Source organism: Erythrolamprus reginae, chromosome 10 (genome assembly GCF_031021105.1).
Source record: "Erythrolamprus reginae isolate rEryReg1 chromosome 10, rEryReg1.hap1, whole genome shotgun sequence".
Lineage (NCBI taxonomy): Eukaryota > Metazoa > Chordata > Lepidosauria > Squamata > Dipsadidae > Erythrolamprus > Erythrolamprus reginae.
The window spans coordinates 8,223,898-8,235,961 of NC_091959.1; the positions used below are offsets into that span (position 1 = coordinate 8,223,898).

The window sequence follows — 12,064 nt, forward strand, 5'->3', positions numbered from 1 at the left end:
ACTTGATGGACAATGTAGGTACTCACTACATCTTCTTAAGACTGCAACATCGGTCTGTCGCTCTGAATAAATTGCATCATTCTACTCCGCTTCTACTTCCTAACGGTACACGAGCTTGGAAGAATAACGACACCAGCGATCTGCCACTGCTGCTGCATGGCCCAATTCATCTCTTGTTAGACATGCAGAATAAAATGTCTAATCTCACAATTCCGTGAGTGCAGAATAAATTCTAAAGGTCTTTATGGGACCTCCTCAGCTCGATCGTTCTTAATACTGTTAATAATATTATCTGTTGAGTTGGACCTGAGTTCTACCAATGGGCCACTTTGAAGGAGCAAACTGTTGGGTTTCATCAAGAGACGTTGCATCGGGAGAGAAGATCGATGCACCTTTGGGTGGGTAGAGAGTTTTGAATTTGATTAGGGTGGTCACCCAACCCATCCAATAGAGCTGGGGACCAAGCTCGGATGGGGGGTTTTATTTACCCCGATCCTTCTCCCCAAGGGATTTTCTCGGCGTGAAGATCATTTCCAGGAGCGGTTGCCTTTCGTTGGGGTGCATAGACAAGTCATTGTTTTTGGGAATGTGCTTAAGGCCTTGGCCTTTCAGAGTGTGGATGCCGCACCTTCTCAAGAGGGTCACCAGGATGGCCTTCATCATAACCATGGCAATGAACTTGCCAACGCAGCCACGGGGGCCAAAACCGAACGGCTGGAAGTAGCGATAGGGGACCTACATTGGGGGAAAAAAATTTCCATTGTTAAGCAAGGCAGTTGTTAAATTAATCATGTCCCAATTTTATAACTAGAGTTTTTCCCCCACCTTTGGATGGAGTGCCAACCCCGATTTTGTGAGATTGGGGGAGAAGGCAGAGAACTAGATTAGATTAGATTTAGATTTATTGGATTTATATGCCGCCCCTCTCCGTAGACTCGGGGCGGCTCACAACAATAGTAAACAATACATAGTAACAAATCTAATATTTAGCAATCTCAATTACAGTTTTAAGTTTAAAAAATCCAAAAGAAACCCCAATATATAAAAAAACAAGCGCACAGTCAAACTACATGGGCAAGGGGGAGATGTTTCAATTCCCCCGTGCCTGATGGCAGAGGCGGGTTTTAAGGAGTTTCCGAAAGGCAAGGAGGGTGGGGGCAATCCTAATCTCTGGGGGGAGCTGGTTCCAGAGGGTCGGAGCCACCACAGAGAAGGCTCTAACCCTGGGTCCCGCCATATGACATTGTTTAGTCGACAGGACCCGGAGAAGGCGGTCCCGGAGATAGATGTAGCTAAACCTTGACTTACTTCATGAATGTTCCAAGTTACAATAGCATGAAAAAGATGACTTTAAGAACATTTTTCACACGAGCCTGGTAGCATTCCCAGGGTCACGTGTCCAAAATTCAGACGTTTGGCAACTAACTCAGATTTATGATCATTGCAGTGACTCAGGGTTGTGTGATTACTCTTTGTGACCTTGTGACAAAGTCAGTGGGGAAGCCAGATCAACTTAACTTTCCAATTACTGTTGGAAGTTAGTATTACTAACCTTTGGGTCACTGAAATGGTTAGCCAAGAACAAAACAGCCTTTCAACTAGAAAAATACCTAACAATGGGTCTGACCCAATACCATAGAACAGCACTCATTAGAGCAAGATTTGAGCAGTTAGATTCTATGGTCAAATATGGACGATTCCACCAAGTACCATATTTTGAGAGAACATGCATTTGCGGTGCACCAGAAATAGAAGACACTGCACATGTGCTACTCAATTGTAAACTATACTCCTCAGTAAGACCTCAGTATTTACAGCCCCTGCTTGACAAAATCATACACTGGGACTGTAATAAACAATTATCATATTTTCTTCAGGGTACAAATATATATGTAGTTTCTAGAACCGCTAAGTTTATAGTTCTGTTCATAGGGCTGTTCAGATGAGAATACGTTTGATAGAACATATTGGGGTGGCATGCAAAGGAGATGAATTCACTTAAGAATATTTTATATCAGTATCTTAGATTTGTTTAATATAATCCTTTGCACGAGTTATATTCTCATGTTTTACTACTCAATTTTAGCATATTATACTGCATTTTAACTTATTATTTATTCAAATCCCATCTATTTTAGCCAATTTTATTGTTTTTTAACCAGTCACAGTTTTATGACGACCGATGTGGTCCTTTTCCTCGCTTTGATATGGTCGATTGACTAATCAAATAAAGTTGATATTGATACTAACAGTTGGGAAGTTAGTGTTTACTAACAGTAGAGAAGTTAGCCTTTCTAACAGTTGGGAAGTTAGTGTTACTAACAGTTGGTACGTTAGTGTTTACTAACAGTAGAGAAGTTAGTGTTTCTAATAGTTGGGAAGTTAGTGTTACTAAGAGTTGGGAAGCTATTGTTACTAACAGTTGAGAAGCTAGTGTTACTAACAGTTGGAAAGTCAGTAACACTAACACCAACTGTTCCCAACTGTTAGTAACTCTAGCTTCACAGCTGTAGTGACCCACTGAACAACATTGACAAGAAAACTCATAAAATGGGGACAAACTCACACTCATGCCCTCATCACCTCGAGGCTTGACTACTGTAACGCTCTCTACATGGGGCTACCTTTGAAAAGTGTTCGGAAACTTCAGATCGTGCAGAATGCAGCCGCGAGAGCAATCATGGGCTTCCCCAAATATGCCCATGTAACACCAACACTCCGCAGTCTGCATTGGTTGCCGATCAGTTTCCGGTCACAATTCAAAGTGTTGGTCATTACCTATAAAGCCCTTCATGGCACCGGACCAGGGTATCTACGAGACCCCCTTCTGCCGCACGAATCCCAGCGACCGGTTAGGTCCCACAGAGTCCGGGTCCCATCAACAAAACAATGTCACTTGGCGGGGCCCAGGGGAAAAGCCTTCTCTGTGGCGGCCCCGACCCTCTGGAATCAACTCCCCCCATAGATCAGAATTGCCCCCACCCTCCTTGCCTTTCGTAAGCTCCTTAAAAACCCACCTCTGTCGTCAGGCATGGGGGAATTGAGACAGTCTTTCCCCCTAGGCCTTTATAATTTATGCATGGTATGTTTGTTATATGGATGTTTAGTTTTATAATAAGGGTTTTTTAGTTGTTTTTAGTATTGGGTTTGCATGATGTTTTTTATTACTGTTGTTAGCCGCCCTGAGTCTACGGAGAGGGGCGGCATACAAATCCAATAAATAATAATAATAATAATAATAATAATAATAACAACAACAACAACAACAACAATAACCATAGACTCTTTTAGCTGCAGAAATGTTGTCTCAGTTGTGTTTCTTAAGTCAAGGCTACCTGTAGTGTCTGGACAAAGAGCTTTTCTCTCTCTTGTGCCCGAGTGCTTACCCATAATACGTTCTCTGTCGAGTCTGATTTCCTAAACAAAACACGAAATGATGTTCGGAGCAAGAGAAAAACACCTACGTTCTTTTCGAAATTGTCCAGGGAGAATTCGTTGGGCTTAGGGAAGAATTCCATCTTGTGCATGCGGCCGATGTTCAGGATAATGTTGGTGCCTTTCTTCACGCGATAGCCGTCGATGACATCGTCCTGCAAGGCTTTGCGCATGACCAGGTCCACCACCGGTTGGTATCTCATGCTCTCCAGGATGAAGTTCTCCACGACTTTGAGCTTCCCCATGTCCTCCGTCCGGATGTCCCTGTCACCTGGCGAGAAGGAAGCAGGGCGAAGCAGGTGAGATCGGTTTATTAGGGTATAAATAGATAACAAATTCCCTTCCCTTCTAGCATTGATGATGTTATCTAGTTAGGTAATGAAATATCTGCAACAAAAACCACTGGGTTCAGGGAGATTCAGGGACCCCACTATTTTTTCCTTCCTCGCCTTCTCCTCCTCTTTCTCTTCTTTCTCCTTTCTCCTCCTTTCTCCTTCTCTTTTTCTTCTCCTGCACCTCTTCTTTCTCCTCCTCCTTTCTCCTTCTTTTTCTCTTCTCTTTCTCCTCCTCTTTCTCCTCCTCTTTTCTCCCCCTTTCTCCTTCTCTTTCTCTTCTCTTTTTCCTCCTCTTTCTCCTTTTTTCCCCTCCTCCTTTCTCCTCTTTTCTCCCCCTTTCTCCTTCTTTTTCTTCTCTTTCGCCTCTTCTTTCTCCCTCCTTCTTTTTCCTCTTCCTTTCCCCTCCGTTCTCCTTCTCCTTCTCTTCTCTTTTTCCTCCTCTTTCTCCTCCTTTTTCCTTCTCTTTCTCTTTGTCCTCTTCTTTCTCCTTCTTTTTCCTCTTCCTTTCTCCTCCTTTCTCCTTCTCTTTTTCTTCTCTTTCTCCTCTTCTTTTCCCTCCTTCTTTTTCTAACTATCTATCTATCTATCTATCTATCTATCTATCTATCTATCTATCTATCATCTATCTATCTCTATCTATCTATCTATCTATCTATCTATCTATCTATCTATCTATCTATCTATCATCTATCTATCTATCTATCTATCTATCATCTATCTCTCTCTCTCTCTCTCTCTATTTATCTATCTATCTATCTATCTATCTATCATCTATATCTATCTATCTATCTATCTATCTATCTATCATCTATCTATCTCTATCTATCTATCTATCTATCTATCTATCTATCTATCTATCATCTCTCTCTCTATCCATCCATCCATCCATCCATCCATCCATCTATCCATCTATCTACCTTCCCAACAACGTGACTCCTGAAAGGCTTACAAGTTATAAAACAAGTAAAAAAAAATTAAAACATTCAACTGCACAGATTAAGATACTGTTAAAATGGAAGCTACCTCAAGTAAGCATTCTCCCTTGAGAGCTGGAGCCGCTAGATACATACCCATCACCATGTCTATCTCCTTCATCATGGCCTCCTCCACTTGAGGGTGTTCTGCAATCAGCACCAGCATGAAGAAGAGAGTCACCGACAGCGTGTCGGGGGCCGCAATGAGCATCTCCAGCACACACTGGTTCACGTTTTCAGCAGTCAGCTCGCCGCGGTTCTGCAAAATCGAAGCCGGTGGGGCCGGATGTGTCAGTCTTAAGCTATAGTGGTGCAGTGGTTAGAGTGCAGAATTGCAGGCTACTTGGCAGATTGAATCTCACCACCGGCTCAAAGCTGACAGCCTTCCATCCTTCAAAGGTGGGTAAATGAGAATATCATCTATCTGTCTTCTATATTTATCATCTATCTGTCTGTCTGTTTGTCTGTCTATCTACTTATCATCTATCCCAGTGATTTTCAACCTTTTTTGAGCTGCGGCACATTTTTTACATATACAAAATCATGGGGCACATTGAGCAGGGGTGGGGTGGGGCTAAAAAAGTTTGGACAAAAAAAATATCTCTCTCTTCCTCCCTTTCGCTCTATTTCTCTCCCTCTTTCTCTCTTTCCCTTCCTTCCTCTCTCTCCATCCCTCTTTCTTTCTCCCTTCCTTCCTCTCTTTTTTGCTCTTTCTATCTCTCCCTCCTTCCCTGCCTTTCTTTCTCTCTCTCTCTCTCTCTTGCTTTCTTTCTCTCTCTCTTGCTTTCTTTCTCTCTCTTGCTGAGCTTCGCGGCACACCTGACCATGTCTCGCGGCACACTAGTGTGCCACGGCACACTGGTTGAAAAACACTGATCTATCCATCCATCCATCCATCTACTTATCTACCTACTTACCTACCTACTTACCTACCTACCTACCTATCTATAGAAACATAGAAACATAAAAGACTGATGGCAGAAAAAGACCTCATGGTCCATCTAGTCTGCCCTTATACTACCGTATTTCCTGTGTTTTATCTTAGGATGGATATATGTTTATCCCAGGCATGTTTAAATTCAGTTACTGTGGATTTACCAACCACGTCTGCTGGAAGTTTGTTCCAAGGATCTACTACTCTTTCAGTAAAATAATATTTTCTCATGTTGCTTTTGATCTTTCCCCCAACTAACTTCAGATTGTGTCCCCTTGTTCTTCTGTTCACTTTCCTATTAAAAACACTTCCCTCCTGGACCTTATTTAACCCTTTGACATATTTAAATGTTTCGATCATGTCCCCCCTTTTCCTTCTGTCTTCCAGACTATACAGATTGAGTTCATTAAGTCTTTCCTGATACGTTTTATGCTGAAGACCTTCCACCATTCTTGTAGCCCGTCTTTGGACCCGTTCAATTTTGTCAATATCTTTTTGTAGGCGAGGTCTCCAGAACTGGACACAGTATTCCAAATGTGGTCTCACCAGCATTCTATATAGCGGGATCATAATCTCCCTCTTCCTGCTTGTTATACCTCTAGCTATGTAGCCAAGCATCCTACTTGCTTTCCCTACCGCCTGACTGCACTGTTCACCCATTTTGAGACTGTCAGAAATCACGACCCCTAAATCCTTTTCTTCTGAAGTTTTTGCTAACAGTCTGTCTCTCTCTCTCTCTCTCTCTCTCTCTCTCTCTCTCTCTCTCTCTCCCTACCTACCTACCTACCTATCTATTGATCCATCCATCCACCCACCCACCCACCTACCGTATTTTTTGAAGTATAAGATGCACCATTTTCCTCCCTAAATGAGGCTGAAAATTTGGGTGTGTCTTATATTCTAGATGAAGCTTTTTCAAAGCTTTTCCCCCCAGCCCTAACAAGGTGCTTCCTACTCCCTGGTTTTTTTTTCCACCTTAGGTTTTTGCAGGCTTGGTTTCATTCCTACTCCCTCTGAAAAAGGCTTTTTCCATATCCTAACCAGAAGATAAAAACGATGTGCTGAAGCTGACCAGACTAAGGATGCCAGCCAAATGAGCAGGTAGATTTTTTCCCCCCATGGATACTATTTTGCCTGGAAAGCGAGAAAGTACTATCCAGATTACCTGGGCAAAAATCAACTCGGAAGCAAAATCCATATGTTCCTCCAACTTATCGGCGGTGGAAAGCTTCTGGCGTTTCTGCTCAATTAAAGTTTCGATGCTTTCTTTCAGACCATTCCTGGGGAAAAAGGAGAAATCCTTTCGTTTTCATCACTAAACATCCTGGAATGTTGTGCTTCATCCCTACATCCAGCGATGAGGCCATGTTTGTTTGCGTGTGTGCAGTGAAGGGCCGCAAATTTTTTACTACCACGCTGTGGGCGTGGCTTATTTTGTGGGTGTGGCTTGTCAGCCATGTGACCAGGTGGGAGTGGCTTGACGATCATGTGACTGGGAGGGGGTGGCTGTGGCAAGGAGGGCGTTTGCCCAGGTTCGCCTGGTGCACCAGTTGCAGCCCTATTTGGACAGGGAGTCATTGCTCACAGTCACTCATGCCCTCATCACCTCGAGGTTTGATTACTGCAATGCTCTCTACATGAGGCTACCTCTGAAAAGTGTTCAGAAACTCCAGATCGTGCAGAATGTGGCCGCGAGAGCTATCGTGGGGATTCCTAGATTCGCCCACGTTTCTACAACACTCCGTGGCCTGCACTGGTTACCGATCAGTTTCCGGTCACAATTCAAAGGGTTGGTAATGATCTTTAAAGCCCTACATGGCATTGGACCATAATACCTTTGGAACCGCCTTCTACCGCACGAATCCCAGCGGCCGATAAGTTCCCACAGAGTTGGCCTTCTCCGGGTCCCGTCGACCAAACAATGTCGTTTGGCGGGCCCCAGGGGAAGTGCCTTTTCTGTGGCGGCCCCAGCCCTCTGGAATCAACTTCCCCCGGAGATTAGAACGGCCCCCACCCTTGTCTTTCGCAAGTTACTTAAGACCCACCTATATCGCCAGGCATGGGGGAACTAAGACATCTCCCCCAGGCTTATTATATTTCATGTTTGATGTGTATATGCTGTATGGTTTTTAATTGTTGAGGTTTTTATATATTTTATTATTAGATTTGTTCCATTGTTATACTGTTTTTATTACTGTTGTGAGCTGCCCCGAGTCTTCGTAGAGGGGCGGCATACAAATCTAATAAATTGAATTGAATTGAATTAAAGGTCACGTGACTTGCTTAAAGGTGGCCAACTTGACGTCACTCATGTCAAGGGTTTGGGTTAGGATGCCTGGCTTCTCCTGGCCTCAAAGAGATACAATTTCCCTATCTATTTACTATTACTGAACATCCAAAATATACTATTTAATTCTATGTATATATGACATATGTGTACATGCATATCACACACAGGCACACAAAATAATAATAATAATAATAATTAATAATAATAATAATAATTTATTAGATTTGTATGCCGCCCCTCTCCGAAGACTTGGGGCGGCTCACAACAGTAATAAAAACAATATAGCAATGGAACAAATCTAATAATAAAAATTATATAAAAACCCCCAACTGTTTAAAAAAAACCATACAGCACATACATACCAAACATAAAATATAAGAAAGCCTGGGGGAGATGTCTTAGTTCCCCCATGCCTGGCGATATAGGTGGGTCTTGAGTAACTTGCAAAAGACAAGGAGGGTGGGGACCGTTCTAATATCCGGGGGGGAGTTGATTCCAGAGGGCCGGGGCCGCCACAGAGAAGGCTCTTCCCCTGGGGGCCACCAAACGACATTGTTTGGTCGACGGGACCAGGAGAAGGCCAACTCTGTGGGACCTTATCAGCCGCTGGGATTGAACAGAGCGAGTTCCTCCTGGTTTGGACCAGATCGCCTGAACCGTTAGCAACCCGCTGGTGTTGTAATTTTGATGTCATGGATCCAGTTCAAGTGGCGGTGGTCCGTGGGTGCGGCCATCTTTTTTTGTTTAATTTTCAGTGGAATTTTACGTCGTTGTATAGCTTCTCTTCTTTCTCTGCTTCTAAAAGAAGCCCCTTGCTCACCACCGGGCTAATACTCCCCTTTGTTTCTTCACTTGAAGCACAGCTGATCAGCTCTTCAGCTGTGTTTTGGGCTAAAAGCCGCTACGGAACATGTGCAGAAGCGAAATTTCACATGTGTGCCATGCTTGAGCAAAGCAAGTGAGCCAGCTCGAAATGTTATACAGTGTTCTCTCGCTTTTCGCGGGGGATGCGTTCCGAGACCGCCGACGAAAGTCGAATTTCCGCGAAGTAGAGATGCAGAAGTAAATACAGTGTTCCTTCGATTTTCGCGGGTTCGAACATCGCGAAACGGCTATACCACGGGTTTTTAAAAAATATTAATTAAAAATACTTTGCGGTTTCCCCCCCTATACCACGGTTTTTCCTGCCCGATGACGTCATATGTCCTCACCAAACTTTCATCCGCCTTTAATAAATATTTTTTTAAATAAACTTTAATAAATAAACATGGTGAGTAATAATCTAAATGGTTGCTAAGGGAATGGGAAATTGTAATTTAGGGGTTTAAAGTGTTAAGGAAAGGCTTGTGACACTGTTCATAGCCAAAAATAGTGTATTTACTTCCGCATCTCTACTTCGCGGAAATTCAATTTTCACGGGCGGTCTCGGAACGCATCCCCCGCAAAAATCGAGGGAACACTGTACACCATTTTTGGCTATGGACAGTATCACAAGCCATCCTGTAACACTTTAAACCCCTAAATTACCATTTCCCATTCCCGTAACAACCATTTACTCACCATTATTACTGGTACTCACCATTGAATAAGACACTTAGTGATCCTGATATTTATAAACATAATTATTTATTAACAATAATTATTGTTTTTGTTATTTATTTGCAAAAATTGTTAGCTTGGCGATGACGTATGATGTCATCGGGCAGGAAAAACCGTGGTATAGAAAAAAACCCACAAAGTATTTTTTAATTCATATTTTTTGAAAAACCGTGGTATAGGCCGTTCGCAAAGTTCGAACCCGCGAAAATCGAGGGAACACTGTAATGCAAACCAGTGGCGAAGGGAAGTGGAACCTTCCCCTGCCCGTCATCTCTAGGCAGGCTGACCCACAAATGCATACGTGCTACTTACGCGGACTTTTCGTACTTCTTGTAGAACCAGGAGAACTTAAAGAAAATGTCAGGTTTCAGGAGAAGAGCTTGCCAAGCGTCAAAGTAGTTCTGGATTTTGAGCACAATGTCGTGTTCTGAAAGTACAAGAACGAGTCCAGATGATAAATCCAAGTTGGAAAAGGAACAGTAATTTTACATTGGCCAAGTCTAATTTAATTTCATTATTTAACTGATTAAATTTATAAGCCACTCAACTCCTTCCAAACTCTGGGCAGTGTACAGTGTTCCCTTGATTTTCGCGGGGGATGCGTTCTGAGACCGCACGCGAAAGTTGAATTTCCGCGAAGTAGAGATGCAGAATACACTAGTTTTGGCTATGAACAGTATCACAAGCTATCCCTTAACACTTTAAACCCCTAAATTGCAATTTCCCATTCCCTTAGCAACCATTTAGATTATTACTCATCAAGTTTCTTTATTAAAGTTTATTAAAAAAATATTTATTAAAGGTGGTGATATATGATGTCATCGGGCAGGAAAAACCGTGGTATAGGGGGGAAAACCACGAAGTATTTTCTAATTAATATTTTTGAAAAACCGTGGTATAGACTTTTCGCGAAGTTCAAACCTGCAAAAATCGAGGGAACATTGTACACCAAATTTAAAACAAAACAAAACAAAACAAAACAAAACCATAAAACAGTTAAAACTCCTAATAAACATTCATTCTTCATTCTTGGTTGGAGAAGTGCTCTGGACCTTTTTGTCCATTTTGACATTGTTGTGCCAATCCTGGTCATCTTTTCTAGGGCTTACAAAGGGACTCAATGCCAGAGAAGTCTCTTGGCCTTCTCTGTGGTGGCTCCTATCCTCTGGAATCAGCTCCGCCCAGAGGTCCGTATGGCCCCCACCCTCCTGGCCTTCCAAAAGGCCTTAAAAGCATGGTTCTGCCAGCAGGCCTAGGACTGTTGAGCGTTATACTCTGCTCTCGTCAGGAGTAATAAATAGATAATGGGTTTTTAAATTGATTTTTAAACTGTTGTATTTTTACTGTTGTATGTTGCCTTGAGTTCATTAGAAGAAGGGTGGACTATATTTTTAAATAAATAAATACATTTAAATAAATAAATACAGTGGTAACTCTACTTACGAACTTCATTCGTTCCGTGACCAGGTTCTTAAGTAGAAAAGTTTGTAAGAGGAAGCAATTTTCCCCATAGGAATCAATGTAAAAGGAAATAATGCGTGCAATTGGGGAAACCACAGGGAGGGTGGAGGCCCTGTTTCCTCCCAGGAGACTCCTAGAGAGGCCTATGAAGGCTTCTCCCTGCCTTTTCCGGCCCGGTTTCCTCCCAGGAGATTCCTAGAGAGGCCCCACAGAGGCTTCTCCCTGCCTTTTCCAGCCCTGTTTCCTCCCAGGAGATTCCTAGAGAGGCCCCACGGAGGCTTCTCCTCGCCTTTTCCGGCCCTGTTTCCTCCAAGGAGATTCCTAGAGAGGCCCCACGGAGGCTTCTCCTCGCCTTTTCCGGCCCTGTTTCCTCCAAGGAGATTCCTAGAGAGGCCCCACGGAGGCTTCTCCTCGCCTTTTCCGGCCCTGTTTCCTCCCAGGAGATTCCTAGAGAGGCCCCACGGAGGCTTCTCCCTGCCTTTTCCGGTTACAGTTTCGGAGCCTCGGGTTTGTAAGTGGAAAATGGTTCTTGAGAAGAGGCAAAAAAAATCTTGAACACCCGGTTCTTATCTAGAAAAGTTTGTAAGTAGAGGCATTCTTAGGTAGAGGTACCACTGTACTGTCAATGTCCCAATATGCACATCCTAAAAGAGGATTCATTTTATCCCTCCTCCCATCCATTAAAAAATCCTCCCCACAAGCCTCCTTCGTTCATTATGCGCTCAATGTATGTTCCACTGCTTTCGTCTCCTGCAGTTCTGCTTTAAAAGGAGTGTTCCCTTTCGCGTCCATTTCTGGGAAGACCCCGCGTGCAAAAGATCCCATACAACGTTACCGTCCAGAGGGATGCCAAGAAAAAGCTTGTTGGAAGTGTCAAGCATGATGCGTCTCATCAGGTTCAGGGTGTTGATGTGTTCCACCTCGGCGGGCTCGTTCTCCAGCTGGTCCAGGTGGGCAATTGTTGATTCGACGCAGATGGAGATCATGCGCACGAGACCCGGTCCAGAAAGCGCTGAAATTTTACAAAGGTCTTGAT

At 43.3% G+C, this 12,064-nt stretch overlaps 1 protein-coding gene across 1 annotated transcript in view; it reads right to left on the reverse strand.

Annotated features, from left to right (window-relative positions):
• Positions 1-476: 476 nt before the first annotated feature.
• CYP19A1 (cytochrome P450 family 19 subfamily A member 1) overlaps positions 477-12,064 on the reverse strand; it is a 17,541-nt gene continuing 5,953 nt past the window's right edge. The window contains exons 4-9 of the mRNA XM_070762095.1: positions 11,864-12,040; positions 9,880-9,994; positions 6,844-6,958; positions 4,841-5,003; positions 3,465-3,706; positions 477-735 (exon numbers count right to left, since the gene is read on the reverse strand). Of these exons, the coding sequence (XP_070618196.1) occupies positions 481-735; positions 3,465-3,706; positions 4,841-5,003; positions 6,844-6,958; positions 9,880-9,994; positions 11,864-12,040 (1,067 nt within the window). The 3' untranslated portion in view covers positions 477-480. The remainder of the gene's footprint in view (positions 736-3,464; positions 3,707-4,840; positions 5,004-6,843; positions 6,959-9,879; positions 9,995-11,863; positions 12,041-12,064) is intronic.